This window comes from Typopeltis vanoorti, chromosome 13 (genome assembly GCF_054136105.1).
Source record: "Typopeltis vanoorti isolate ZY-2024b chromosome 13, IOZ_Tvanoo_1.0, whole genome shotgun sequence".
NCBI classification, from domain to species: Eukaryota; Metazoa; Arthropoda; class Arachnida; order Uropygi; family Thelyphonidae; genus Typopeltis; species Typopeltis vanoorti.
In genome coordinates, this window is record NC_143561.1 from 78934173 (window position 1) to 78949772 (window position 15600).

General features: G+C 37.3%; 1 protein-coding gene across 4 annotated transcripts in view; it reads right to left on the reverse strand.

Annotated features, from left to right (window-relative positions):
- Positions 1 to 15600, reverse strand: part of LOC150100307 (uncharacterized) — a 495437-nt gene that overhangs the window by 249639 nt on the left and 230198 nt on the right. For all 4 annotated transcript variants that reach the window (XM_090402566.1, XM_090402565.1, XM_090402567.1 and 1 more), the window contains exon 11: positions 6778 to 6943. In XM_090402566.1, the coding sequence (XP_090258692.1) occupies positions 6778 to 6943 (166 nt within the window). The remainder of the gene's footprint in view (positions 1 to 6777; positions 6944 to 15600) is intronic.

Below are 15600 nucleotides of genomic sequence, written 5' to 3' on the forward strand. Positions count from 1 at the left end.
ATGATGACTGAATGCCTCCAAGTCAGAATTCCTGTCTAGCTGCTGCAACAATACAAATCATGCCTCCCACATTGTGAGGCAACACTAGCCAGAGATACTTTCATAGTGTTATGGAGGAACAATTACATTCCTCCACTGGGATCTGAATTTTCTACATCAAAAGTACTTCTGAGCAAATATCAAAATATTAAGAATTTTGGTGTTGTATTTCCCTCTCTTTCCAAATAAAAAATTGGTGTATGCTTTCTTCACTCCCATAAGGATATTATCTTTCTTGGAGTCATGGACTTCAAAAATAATGAGAGTTTATCACATTTCCTGTTCCTGTAATCTCCAATTTTGTCACTTTGTGCAGAGTGAGACAAAAAAAGAAAAGAGAAGAGAAGAATGTATGTATAAAAATTATATTCTCGCCTTTGTGAAATTGAACAAATAATGTTCAAAATAAAATGAATTTCACCACATGGTGCACCAATGCCCAATCACTTACTGGAGGCCTGAAGTGGTTTGAAAAAGTTCCATGTCAGCTCTCTCTCTCTCTCGGGGGCAAGGTTTCCAGACTATGCAAAAAATGTAAATGCAAAAATAAATTAATACTCCTAATACAGGAGTATTAGGAACAAGAAGGAAGAATTTTTGGCCTTGATTGGCTCTTCCTGGCCACAGGTTATTGGCATTAGTGAAACATGGCTGACGGAAGAAGATATAGTTAGTGGGATAGAATACGTAGGTTATAGTGTGTTTAGGAGGGACAGAGAGAATAAAATGGGGGGAGGGGTATTATTGATGATAGCTGATGAACTGCAGCCAAGGAGAATTGAAGTTGTATCGCAGGATAGTGAAAGGAGCTCATTTGAGGCTATTTGGTGTGAGATTGAGACTGGCAGAATAAAATATACAGTTGGATGCTACTATAGACCAGGTGATGGAATAGATGGTGGAGATAGTATGCATAAGGAAATTGATGAAATGAGTGGAAGGAGGGTAATTATTATGGAGGATTTCAACTATGGTAACATTGATTGGAAGGAGGAGAAGACACATGTGAGGAAGGAAAAATATTTTATTCAATTATTAAGGGATAACTATCTGAGACAGCATGTAATTGAAAATACTAGGGGTGTGAGAGTGCTTGACCTGGTAATAGCATCTGAGAATTTGACTGTAATGAATATGACCATGTTGCCACCTATTGGTGAGAGTGATCATAAGGTCTTGACCTGGGAGGTGGCTAAAAGTGTGGAATTTTCGATTAAGACAGGGTATATGTGGAATTACCGTGCTGGCAAGTATGACAAGCTTAGGAGATTGCTTGGATCAGTGCCATGGCATGTACAACTGCAAGGGCTGGACGTCGATAGAGCATGGGAAGTGGTCAAGGTGCATTTACAGGAGGTAATGGCTGATTGTATACCTAGGGTCCGAATAGTAAAACAAGTAGGGGTTAAATGGATGAATAACACCATTAAGCTTGAGCTGCAAAAAAAGAAACAACTGTGGAGGGAATTTAAAGAAAGGGGTGACCTGCAGGCACACAAAAGGTAACGAGTGTGGTAAAAAAAGCAAAAGTGGATTATGAAAGGAAACTAGCTTTGCAAGCAAAAGAGAATCCAAAACAGTTCTTTCAATATGCTACAAGCAAGAAAAAAACTGTACAAGGCAAAATGATTTTAAGGAATGATGATGGTAAGGAGGTCACTGAATCAGTCGATATAGTGGAGTTACTGAGCGCGCACTTTGCAAAAGCATATCATCCAGGTGGTGACATTGAAAAAATGAAGGAACCATTAGTTTATACGGGAATAATGATGAATGAAGTGGAGGTGACTAGTCTATTACAGAACCTTAATGTGAACACATCTGTGGGTCTTGCGTGAAGCGGCTAAAGAATTATCGGTACCCTTGACCATGTTGTTTAATCTGAGTCTCAGGTCTGGCTTAGTCCCGAAGGTGTGGAAAGAGGGGAAAATAGTTTCACTGCATAAAGGAGGATCCAAGACTACGGTTGCAAATTACCGACCGATCAGCATATCAGGAGTCGTTGTCAAGGTCTTAGAGAAAGTAGTCAAGGGAAAAATACAGGAATGGATTGATGAAAAGGAGATACTGTACAGGGGACAGCATGGCTTTGTGAAGGGTAGATCGTGCTTCAGTAACTTGCTCAAGTTTTATAACAAGGTGACGGCTGAACTGGATAAGGGAAATGGGTTTACAGTGATACTGCTGGACCTGGCAATGGCGTTTGACAGGATACCACATGGAATACTAATCCGTAAACTACAACATATGGGAATGGATATAGGGTTGGTGAGATGGATAGGTGGTTGGTTGATGGAAAGATATCAAAGAGTAGTTTATTCAGGAGTAGAGTCCAAAAGACGGCCTGTGACTAATGGTGTGCCGCAGGGCTCTGTTCTTGGACCACTGCTGTTTAATCTGTTCATTAACGATATAGGGAAGGATCTAAGTGGAACAATTTATTTGTTCGCTGATGATGCAAAGTTGGGTAGGGCAATAGTGAATGCAGAAGATGTCAAAATCTTGCAGGATGACTTAGATAGATTGGAGTTCTGGGCTAAGGAGAATAGATGTCAATTTAATGTGACAAAATGTAAGGTTATGCATTTTGGGGTGAAAAGATTAGCAGCAGTATACCACATTGGTGGAACTGTACTCCAAGAGATTGATGAGGCCAGGGACTTGGGAGTGTTGGTGGATAGGGAGATGAAGTTTAGGGGGCACACTGCAAAAGTAGCTAAATCAGCTCATCAACTCACTTGGTTGTTGAAAAATACCTTGATGAGCAGAGATAAGCAAGTTATTGTTCCTCTGTATCGAGCCTTGATAAGACCCCATCTCGACTACTGTGCCCAGATTTGGTCACCTCGGTTCCTTCTTGATGGGGAGGAGGTGGAGAGGATCCAGAGGCGAGTGACTAAGATGATAACAGGTCTATGGAATGAACCATATGAGAACAGGTTGAAGATTTGTGGGTTGCAGAAACTAGTTGATAGGCGGAGGAGGGGAGATATGATTGAGACATTCAAATTGCTAAATGGATTCTATAGGATTAATTCAGAGGATATTTTTGAGATCAGGACTGGTGGTGGGAGAACTAGGGGACACCTATGGAAGCTGGGCAAGAGTGTGGTTAGCAGGGGGTGTTAGAGCTGGATTCTTTACTTTTAGAGTGGTAAATGAGTGAAATAAGCTGCCAGAGTCTGTTGTGGGTGCTATGACGGTGAACGAGTTCAAGACGAGGTATGATAGATACTGTGAGAATGTAATCGCATAGTTGTGTGGACATGATGTTTAGGGCCTCCCTCGATGAGTCTAAGGACTCCTGGAGTCGCCCGAAATAATAATAATAATAATAATAAATTCCTTAATCCATCCATGATACTGAAATACATTAAAAAATAGGGGAAAAAAAATAGACTAGCTCAGTTGGTATAGATGAAGCCTTTTGGCTAGAAATACCCGGGTTCAAATCCTGACTAGGACATAAAAACTTTTATAGGATTTTTCAATTGAAAATAGGTTAGCCAGTCTTATATGGAAGTGGCATGGTTTTGACCTCTGGAAACTTTGGCATTTCATTCTGTAAAACAAGCAAACTGGCAAGAGGAACTCATGCAATTTACAGCCATTAACTATCCTATCATAAGCAGTATCATGGTTGTGACAGGCCATTCAGCCTAACATGAAAGGAAAGAGTAATGACAAAAATGCATGAAACTACTTCACTATAGCTGGCACAAATGTGAAATTTTCTAATCCTGTGGATCCTTACTACACTATCTGAATTTATACATGCCTATTTCCTAAAGTATGCATCATTAAAAATTGACTTCCATGCTTCTTGATGGTTTTCTCTATAACATATCCAGTTTTGTGTCTTGCATTTTAGTTTCTTGCATGTGGACATTTAATATGTTCCTAATATGATTATGTGCACAACTAGTTTTTTATTTATTTATTTATGCCTGCTTGCATCTATATATTCACTTTTATTTGGTATCTAATGGAGATAAAACAAACAGCATGAATATATATAGATATCATGCACTGTGTATATGTTCTCAGCAGCCGAATAACACTGGCAAATGCCATACATTTTATCAGGTTTCAATTCAACACATTTGATATACACTGTTTGACTAAATGGCAACAATAATTTTAAACAATTTTAAACATGGGCAATCTAGTTTACTTTCAAAGAATTGAAATATTTGTTCCAAATGTATTTGTGAGAAGGGGAGGGGGAAACTGTACTTATGTAAGGAATAGAAATATTGCCTTTGAATCTATTTGTTTCTTCTGAGTTAATGGATATTCCAAGAGAATCATTGAAAAATTCCTTCTTAACCTTCCCAGACATCACTCAGAAGAAACAAATAGATTCAAAGGCAATATTTCTATTCCTTACATAAGTACAGTTTCACATAAATTAGCAAAAGTTCTAAGAAAATACAATATCAGAACCTTGTTCACTCCACTTCCAAAAATCCGTTTCTTAATAAGCCACCCAAAACCTTGTCATCAACTCAAATAACCTGGTGTATATAAAATATTGTGTGATTGTGATATTGCTTATTTTGGGCAGACAGACAAATCTGTCGAATTGCATATGGAAGAACACATGAAGGACATTACTTACAAAAGGATATTATCAAGTCATATCTATTTTTGAATCTATTTGTTTCTTCTGAGTTAATGGATATTCCAAGAGAATCATTGAAAAATTCCTTCTTAACCTTCCCAGACATCACTCAGAAGGAACAAATAGATTCAAAGGCAATATTTCTATTCCTTACATAAGTACAGTTTCACATAAATTAGCAAAAGTTCTAAGAAAATACAATATCAGAACCTTGTTCACTCCACTTCCAAAAATCCGTTTCTTAATAAGCCACCCAAAACCTTGTCATCAACTCAAATAACCTGGTGTATATAAAATATTGTGTGATTGTGATATTGCTTATTTTGGGCAGACAGACAAATCTGTCGAATTGCATATGGAAGAACACATGAAGGACATTACTTACAAAAGGATATTATCAAGTCATATCCTTTTCTCGGCTAATCCTAATGATGAAAGCCAAAGTCACAAAGTCTGCTGGGAAAAATCTACTAACATCTTCTGTTGCAATGATGAACTAGAGAGAAAAATCGTAGAATCTAGGAAAATCATCTTCAATCCAGTTATTATTTAGATAGTCATTCAGCTGTAATCATGTACTGGCGTTCACGAGATGCTACTAGCACGTACTTTCCCAACAATACCACAAACGAAAGAACAGTTTTAAATACAACCACGTTTTAATGTTAATTATGTATAGAGACTCTCTATGATGTTCTTAGTTTATTTAAGCTTCAGTGTTTTAGTGTTTTTTCTTTCTTTTATAATGTCACCTGATGAAGGCTGTTAAAAGCCGAAACTAGTAGTGTTTTAATATTAAAAACTTTTTACTTAAATCTCGGTTCTAGTCATTCAATTCTTTAAAAAAAAAAAATAAATATATATATATATATATATATATATATATATATATGTATGTAATTATTTTTTTAACTTGAGCTACAACATAACTTAAAAATTATAACCAAGCTTATAAAATTACATGGTAACCCTAATATACAGTATCTCCAAGTTAAAAAATTAATTACATCTATATCTTCTCCAGAGATTCTTATTAAAAATAAAAACAGCTTGCAGTAACTTCTATAGGTAAAGGTACTAAAACCTTGGTATTTAGGGTCTAGCTACTCACTGAGGAGACCTCAAAAAAAGATTGAAACCGGTCTGGGTAGTGACCCCACCCATAATGTATTGCATCTTTTAGTGAGATGTGCTTTACATTATCAGAAAATACTAAGAATAGTGATCAGAGCTTTACCTTTACAATGAGTTGCCCTGGTGTTGTACCATCTTTAGACTTTTATATATATATATATCTACTCTATAATATAAAATGATAAGTTTTTTTGTAACGTTTTGTGTCACGTTTTTTGTCAAGTTATTTGAAACATTTTGAAACTCAGGGCTACCCTGAGTGTCAAGTCTTCAAAATTCGAGTCATCAGAATTCAAGGAGAACAGGCCTACCAGTCTGGAACTCGGGGGTTGGGTGCCGTAGGTGCCAGTGGGGGGGGGCCTTTCAAGTCTTCAAAATTCGAGTCATCAGAATTCAAGAACTGGCCTACCAGTCTGGAACTCCGGGGGTTGGGTGCCGTAGGCGCTGAGGCACCCCCTTTTGAGTATCAGAATTCAAGGAGAACTGGCCTACCAGTCTGGAAGTCAGGGGGGGGGGGGGAGTTGGGCGGCATAGGTGCTGGGGGGGAGACCCCCTTTCAAGTCTTCAAAGTTCAAGGAGAACCGGCCTACCAGTCTGGAACTCGGGGGTGTTGGGCGCCATAGGCATCGGGGGGGGTATATATATAATCAAGCAAATTTTAGTCTCCCAAAGCAAGCATAAATGTTGTTGCTATTTTCTCTCCTTTTTTTTTTTTTTTTTTGAGATTTTTAATGCAATAAGATTTACTTTCCGTGAAATGACAGATATGTTTTATATAGACTTTTAAGTATTTCATACCTATTTCAAAACATGATATTCTTAAAGATATCCTTGTTCAAGTATACTCACATTATCCCCTACATGCTAAGCTCGATGGTCTGTCATATCCCTTATTCAAGTTAAGAATATTAATTATTAAAAATATTTCTGATTATATATTATATATTTTTGATTATTTATAAAAAAATTTAAACAGAAACCTGCAAACTTGATGATTTTTCTTTCAGTAGCTTTGTGTGTTTAGGACTGTCAGGAAAATCCACTGTCTCAGTCTGATAATTTGCTGCCACATCAAGATCAATATCCACATGTCTATCATCATTTTGAATAAACTCACCAGCAACTTTCAGAGGATGGTCTATATCTCTATCATACACAAACAAAATACTTATTTGCAAATGAAGCTAACATGATATATTCATTTTTCATAAAAATAATATTAAAATATTCAGCAACATTCTCTGCAGAAATACAGCTTTACAGTGCCTTCTAGGCGATTAGATTGCCATTCTTAAATTATTTAGGAAAGCACCCCCCACTTTTTTTTTTTTTTTTGCATTATTCTGTAATACAGTAAATCACACATCCACACATCTAGCTAATCACAGTTAGTCTTTGACTGTTACTACAAGCCAGTCACTACTGTGGCTGATCATACTCATACTAATTCATCAATTGCAGAGATGAATGTGATTTAAATACTAAGTTGCTAATGAGTGGCTGAGTATGACTGTCATTTACCGTATTAATGTAAAAAGGTAAGAGTACAATAATATAAGAAATGTAACACAATGTTCAATTTCATGACTTAAGCTGATTACTGTTACTTAATATGATAAAGAATATTTTCATTAACATGAGATATTCAAGATAAATAACGTGTTGCATTCAGCTGAATTTTCAGGAAACAGCAATAAAAAGCTATAAATTTTTATTACTTTCTGACAGCACTTACAAATCAAATGAAAATGTGCAGTCAGAAAATAATAAAATTAAACACTGTTACTCATTTAATTTCTTGCTTTCCCCCAAGCTTCAGTCATCTATTGCTACTACTTCAATGATTAGATTACTTCCTTTTTATGATGAAAGAGTAACTCATCATATCTGAAAAGCCTGACACTATCTATAAATCAAGTAGCAAACTATCCAGACATTTTTTATACAAAGGAAAAAAAAAAAAAAAAAAAAAAAAAAAAGAAGAATATATATATATATATATATATATATCAGTGGTGCTGCATGCCCATTTTAGGTGAGTGCTGTCGTGGCTTATGCAACCGGGGCTACAAAATTCACATCAGTCTGACAGTATCGTTGCATTTTTATCGATGTATGAAAGTTTTATGAGTGTATAAGACCATCAGTGTTCATCTTAATTGGTCTAATGCAATTAATTGTAAAATAACTATGAATACTTTATCAATTGTAACCAAATCTGCGCAGAATGGGGCATTGTGTTTGTTTTAAGATACTATATACTACAAAACAATATTTGGTTGGTATATTTGAATTACTCAAAGGTGTAAAATTTGGAAGGGGAGGACAAAGCTTATCTCCAATGCCTACAATACTATTGCCCATTGCAAATATGGGCAAAAAAGTTATAAATTTATCAAAAATTATATATAAAAACTTGCCTACCATGTCAGTTCAGACTTCACGCACGCAAAACAGATGAAACTCAGAAAACAAAAACAGCAACTCAAGACTAATGACAGCATTCACTAGGTGCTATTGTCTCGGAGCTCACCCAGCCTTGCTTCTGAGCAGTTTAAAACTACTAGAATGCTAAGAATTTGAGGCACTGCACCATCTACACATCTTTTCAAAGGGCTCAAAGGTGTATGTATTTTGAAAGTACACCTGGGCTATTAACGCAAATGTGATGCAATGTTTACACTTCGAAAAGTGTCCTCTTCATGAAGCATTAGTATATTATGTTTACTTTTAGGAATCACGCAAAGTCTGGAAACAATTAGGGGAGTCTTTAATGGGAATAAGTGCAAAAATATAATATCGGTGATATTGCTTTTTGGTGGATGAGCACCACACACCTGATATATATATATATATATCACTGTAAAAAAAAAAGCCATCAATGAGGCCAAAATATTACACATTCAGGTAATTGTAATGTAAAAAATGTAATGGTATGTAAAAAAATCTTATGTAAATATAAGTAAATATTGGGCTACTAATGGACTGGCTCAAAAAGAGACTCTCGTAACATTCCGCCAGTGACTTTGCTCTTTAGGGATACTACTCCACTGTAGACAACCTTTGATACTTAACTAACAAGACAATCAACATCTGTCTCTTATCCAATCCCATCTGTTTGAATGTTACCAGCTTGTGTGACAATCTATTAAAGGCCTTTAAAAATTGATATATATATATATATACACATCTCCCCTATCCAGTGAATTCATCATCTTGTTGTAGTACATGAGCAGATTGCTAAAACATGACATCCTCCTAACAAATCCAAGATAACCATTATAGAGAATACCACCATTATCAATCCAATTTTGAATCCTAGTTCTCACCAACCTCTCAAACACCTTAACAATAGCTCCAGACACATAGATTGGCCTATAATTTGTAGCCTCAGCCCTAACTCCTATTTGGGAAGTGGAACAATTTTTCCAACTTCCCACTCCTTTGCGACTCGCAATGTTGCGACTCATGTTAAACATGTGTGCCAAGGGTACCATTAATTCCCTAGAGCATTCCTTCAAGACACACTGTGACATACTGCTAAGTCCTACTGCCTTATTAAAATCAAGTTTATTTAATTCCACATACCTCCTATTCACTCACTGTCACTCCCTTCTCCACCATACTTCTACACTCCATCTAATGATATCACCTATGTGCAGATGAAAAACCCTGATGAACTGCTCATTGAATACTTCAACTATATCCTCAGCATCAGTTATAAATCTACCACTGTCATCAACTAACTCCCACAGCCATTCTTTCTTCTGCTTAACACATATTGCAAGAACTCGTTAGGATTTATTTATTTTATTTATTTTTTTTTTTGCTGAATTAATTTCTATTCATATTGCATTTTTGCTGTCTTCATTAAAAGTCACATTGCTGGATTGCTCTTTGTACAGCTTGCAGCTGATTATCACCGACATTCACCTTGTGTTGCCTCCACAGTGCCTTCTTCCAGATTCCATTCCTAATCTCATTGTTCATCCATTTTACTCCTACCTTATTTCGTTGTTTCACCTTTGGAATATACTCAGACAATGCTGATGTTAAGCAGCTCTTTATCAAAGCAGTTGTCTCTTTTCCACTCAACACCTCTTTCCATGCTATAGCTCTCAGCTGCCTATGCTTTTCATAATCAATAGCCCTGTTTTTCACATATATCTCTTCTTCACAGCAGTTCTTGTAAGACTAGCTCATATGACTCATGACTCTGGTGATCACTTCATGGTCATTGTTGCCAACTGGAGAAAGATTAAACCATTAAGTGATCACCAGAGTCAATTATATCCTCTGATAATATAATCAGATCCAAGACTCTCAAACCATTGTGTGGCCTCTGTTTTGCCTTGGATAGTTCTCCCTTAAGAACTCAAGATATTCATTCTCCTTATTCCTCGAGGCTACTTCTTTCTTATCAACATTGCCATAATTAAAATTCGCCATTCCAATTGGCTATACATTTCTTTGTCTTCATTCTCCACATTCTCTGACCTGTAGAAACACCCACCTAAATATCCCGTCATATCAACCCCCACCTAAATGAGTGTTGATGTGACGGGACTTTTACTGAGTCTATTAGAGAGCAAAAGGAAAGGGTGAAAGAAATGATTGTTGTGGCAGGTACGAATGATTTGAAAGGGATAAAATGGAAATGATAGAGGACCTGAATGAATTGTTTGAGGTAGCAAAAGAAAAGAGTGAGAGAGTTAGGATGATTAGTCTTTTGCCACGGTATGACAGTGAAGTGTTTAAAAGGAGGGCCATAATTGCAAAAGACTTTATGCGTGGTTTGTATATGATGAGTGGTGTGGAATTTGTGGACGTGTGGAGTGAGTTCGATGGGCGAAAGGATATATATATATAAGATAGATGGCTTGCATTTGAATGCATTTGGTCTAAGGAGATTTGAAAAAGTGTTGTTGAATGAAGTGGATGTGCAGAATCAGGGAAACTAGATTTATTAAGGGGGGGGGGGGGGTAGATATGCAGACCTTAGGGAGGCAGTTGAGTGTATGAATGAGTATAATATGCCCGAGCGAATAAGGACAACAAATCAGAATGGGATAGTTAGTATAAGGCATCAAGGTAGGGATGGGGCTAATGGGGGTCTGAAATTCATGTACACTAATGCTAGGAGTATTAGGAACAAGAAGGAAGAGTTTTTGGCCATGGTTGGCACTTCCAGACCACAGGTTATTGGCATTAGTGAAACAATAACCTGTTTCACTGGTTATTGACAACTGACAGAAGATGATATAGCTAGTGGGATTGAATGTGAGGGGTACAGTGTGTTCAGGAATGACAGGGAGAATACAATGGGGGAAGGAGTACTGTTGATGATAGCTGATGAGCTGCAACCAAGGAGAATAGAAGTTGTATTGCAGGATAGAGAAAAGAGCACATTTGAGGCCATTTGGTGTGAGAATGTGGCTAGCAGAACAAAATATACAATTGTGTGCTGCTATAGACTAGGTGATGGAAAAGATGGTAGAGATAGTATGCACAAACAAATAGAAGAAATGAGTGGAAGGAGGGTAATTATTATGGGAGATTTCAACTATGGTCGCATTGATAGGAGTGAGGAGAGGATCCATGGGAGGAAGGAATTGGATTTTATACGGTTATTAAGGGATAACTATGTGTGACAGCATGCAATGGAAAATACTAGGGGTCAGAGAGTGTTTGACCTAGTAATTGCATCTGAGAATTTGGCTGTAACTAATATGACCACATTGCCACCAATTGGTGAGAGTGATCATAGGGTCTTGACTTGGGAGGTGGCTAAAGGTGTGGAATTTACAATTAAGACAGGGTACATGTGGAATTATCAGGCTGATAAGTATAACAAGCTTAGGAGTTTGATTAGTTCAGTGCCATGGCATGTACAACTGATGGGCTGGAAGTTGATAGTGCATGGGAGGCAGTTAACAAGTGTTTGCATGAAGCAATGGCTGACTGTATACCTAGAGTCCGAATAATAAATCAAGTAGGGGTTAAATGGATGAATAACACCATTAGGCTTGAGCTGCAAAAAAAGAAACAACTATGGAGGGAATTTAAGGAGAAAGGTAACTGGCAGGCACATGAACGGGAAAAAGCACAGGCCAGAAGGGTAACGAGTGTGGTAAGAAAAGAAAAAAAATGATTACGAAAGAACATTGGCCATGCAAGCTAAAGAGAATCCTAAACAGTTTTTTCGATATGTTGCAAGTAAAAGAAAAAATGTATATGGCATAATGATTTTAAAGAATGCCGATGGTAGGGAGGTAACGGAATCAGTTGATATAGTTGAGTTACCGAGCGAGCACTTTGCAAGAATATATCATCCAGGTGATGACATTGCAGAAATGAATGAACCAATAGATTATACGGGAATTGTGGTGAATGAAGTGGAGGTGAGTATTCTATTGCAAAACCTCAATGTCAATACATCAATGGGATTGGATGGTATACCAGCTCTTGTCGCACGTGAAGCAGCTAAAGAATTGTCAGTACCCTTGACCATTTTGTTTAATTTGAGTCTCAGGTCTGGGTTAGTCCCAAGGGGGTGGAAAGAGGGGAAAATAGGTTCCACTTCATAAAGGAGGTTCCAAGACTGCTGTTGTAAATTACTGACCGATAAGCATATCAGGAATCGTTGTCAAGGTCTTGGAGAAATTAATTAAGAAAAGAATACAAGAATGGATAGATGAAAATTGGATATTGTATGGGGGACAACATGGTTTTGTAAAGGGTAGATCATGCCTCAGTAACTTGCTCACATTTTATAACACAGTGACAGCCAAACTGGATAAGGGTAATGGGTTTACAGTGATTCTACTGGACCTTGCAAAGGCCTTTGACAGGATACCACATGGAACTCTAATCCGTAAACGGGAGCAGATAAGGATGGATATAGGGTTGGTGAGATGGATAGGAGGGTGGTTGATGGAGAGATACCAGAGAGTGGTTTATTCAGGAGTTGAGTCCAAAAGACAGCTTGACTAGTGGTGTGCTGCAGGGCTCTGTTCTTGGACCACTACTTTTCAATTTGTTCATCAATGATATAGGAAAAGATCTGAGAGGAAGTGTTCACTTGTTTGCTGATGATGCAAAGTTGGGTAGAGCAATTGTGAGTGCACAGGATATCAAAATTTTACAGGATGATTTGGATAGTTTGGAGGACTGGGCTAGGGAAAATGGATGTCAATTTAATGTGCAAAGTGTAAGGTTATGCATTTTGTGGTGAAAAGAATAGCAGCATTATATCACACTGGTGGAACTGTACTCCAGGAGATTGATGAGCCCAGGGATTTGGGAGTGTTGGTGGATAGGGAATTGAAGTTCAGGGGGCACATTGCAAATGTGGCTAAATCAGCTCATCAAATCACTTAGCTTCTAAAAAATACTTTAACAAGCAGAGACAAACAAGTTATTGTTCCTCTGTATCGAGCCTTGATAAGACCCCATCTAGACTACTGTGCCCAGATATGGGCGCCAGAGTTTCTTCTTGATGGGGAATAGGTGGAGAGGATCCAGAGACAAGTGACCAAGATGATAGCAGGTCTGTGGAATGAACTTTATGAGAACAGGTTGAAGATTTGTGGGTTGCAAAAATTGGTCGATAAGCGGAAAAGGGGTGATATGATTGAGACATTCAAATTACTGAAGGGTTTCTATAAGATTAATCCAGAAGATATTTTTGAAAATAGGACTGGTGGTGGGAGGACTAGGGGCCATTCATGGAAGCTGGGCAAGAATGTGGTTAGCAGGTGTGTTAGAGCTAGGTTTTTTACTTGGAGAGTGGTGAATGAGTGGAATAAGCTGCCAGAGTCTGTTGTGGGTGCTACGACCGTGAATGAGTTCAAGGCGAGGTATAATAGATACTGTGTGAATTTCGAATAGTTGTTCTTGACATGATGTTAGGGCCTCCCTCGATGAGTCTGTAGACTACTTGGAGTTGCCCAGAATAACAACAATAATAATAATAATAAATACCTAATCATATCAACCCCCACCTCATGCCATAACTGCTTAAAATCTACAGCTACCATTTTCTCCTTGTATCTCAAGCTTGTGTGCAGAAATAATTTTGCCACTATCATTAGCAACCACTCCCTTTCTAGCTCTTCCTATCCCCAAGAAAAACATTATATCCTTTCATTTCTATTCTTGTCAGGATATCATTCTCCTCTATGTTTCGCTTATTACAATTATTTTCAGGTAATGAAGTCAATCAATACAACAATTTCATCTCCCTTATTTCTGATACTCCTGGCATTCATAAATAAGCATAACATTTCTTGATCTATAACCACTCCTATCCATACCACCCATCATCATCTGCATATGCTGCTGTCTGCCCTTACCATTATCCCACATATCTGCCCAAATTCACGTACTCCCATTGTATCCCAGACCATCCCATCCCTATAAGTGTATTCATTACTATTTCCAGAATCTACTCTTCCTATGCCATCCTTGACTCTCCTGTTTCCCTGCCCAACGTGCATCCTGTCCTCATATTCTCATCTCCATTCACAATCACTCTGGTCCATGCTGCGCACTCTACCACTTATTTACATTACCTCTAACTTCCCTCTAGCAAGTCTCTCCAGATGATTCAAACTAAATCCATTTAAATGTAATCTCTTTTGTACAATTCCATTTGTACCTCAAATGCATTTCACACATCAACAAACTGAACTTTTTCGTCACATGGTTCTACTACCATACTATTCATTAATTTTGCTTACATCTTGATACATCATCATACCTGGATAACACCTACTCTACCTTGTACACTGTTTTCTTACAGTCTCCTCAATAATTTCTTCATGTCCATCCGCACATTCTCCCTATGCCCAATCAAATTATTCATTCTCAAGCTCTATTTCCATTTCTGTTTCAGTCACAAGTGTACTCTACTACAGCACACACTAAAAATTATTAAAGTATATAAATACAAATACACAACACGTCCATATTCAATATAAAACAAATTGAGGAAGGCATACACATGCACTGCACAGACCAACTGAAGACTGCTGTTCACTGAGTGAAAGTAACATAGGTACATTAAATAAAACTTTTATTATAATTCTAAGTTTTTTTCAATAGCCTTTTTAAGATAATCTCCATAAGTCTGAATTTACGTCAATTGAATTTACATAAACAGGAATTGTCCATAATATATGTGCAATGAATGCAATTTACATACGTTTTACATCACTGTAATGTTTCAGTGGATTATTCTATCCTTTATATGTATACTGCATTCATTACACACATTATATGAATTTAACTGTCAACCTGATAGTAGCATCTCGACGGAATTTGCAAATGTCTTTAGGTAATTATATGACTCACCACTATTACACCACAGCTGAGGATTCAGAGGTGAGTGACCAAAAATGATGTCCAACTTATGGGGTATTTCTTACAATGATATAATGAAGGTTTGTGAGTTACAAAGTTTTAGCTAAGAGATGGGGAAAAAATGGATTATGATAGAAACATAATACATAAATGGATGAGGGTAAGAACAATGGGTCAAGCTGTGCAACAGTGCAATTGCACATCTTGAATTAACAAGTGCATACAAACTAGATTTTTTTTTTGCTTGAAGTGTGGTATATGAGTGAAATGGGTGCCAGAGATAGTTGTGAGAGCCTTCTTTGTGAATGCTCTATTCTTAGTTTTAGAAGATATAGTAGATTGTGTGAATAACAATGGCGCAAGTCTCCTGTGATGAGTTTGAGAGGCCTGCATAATGATAATTAACAGGAGATCTAAATAAGTATCATGTTTGATCTCCA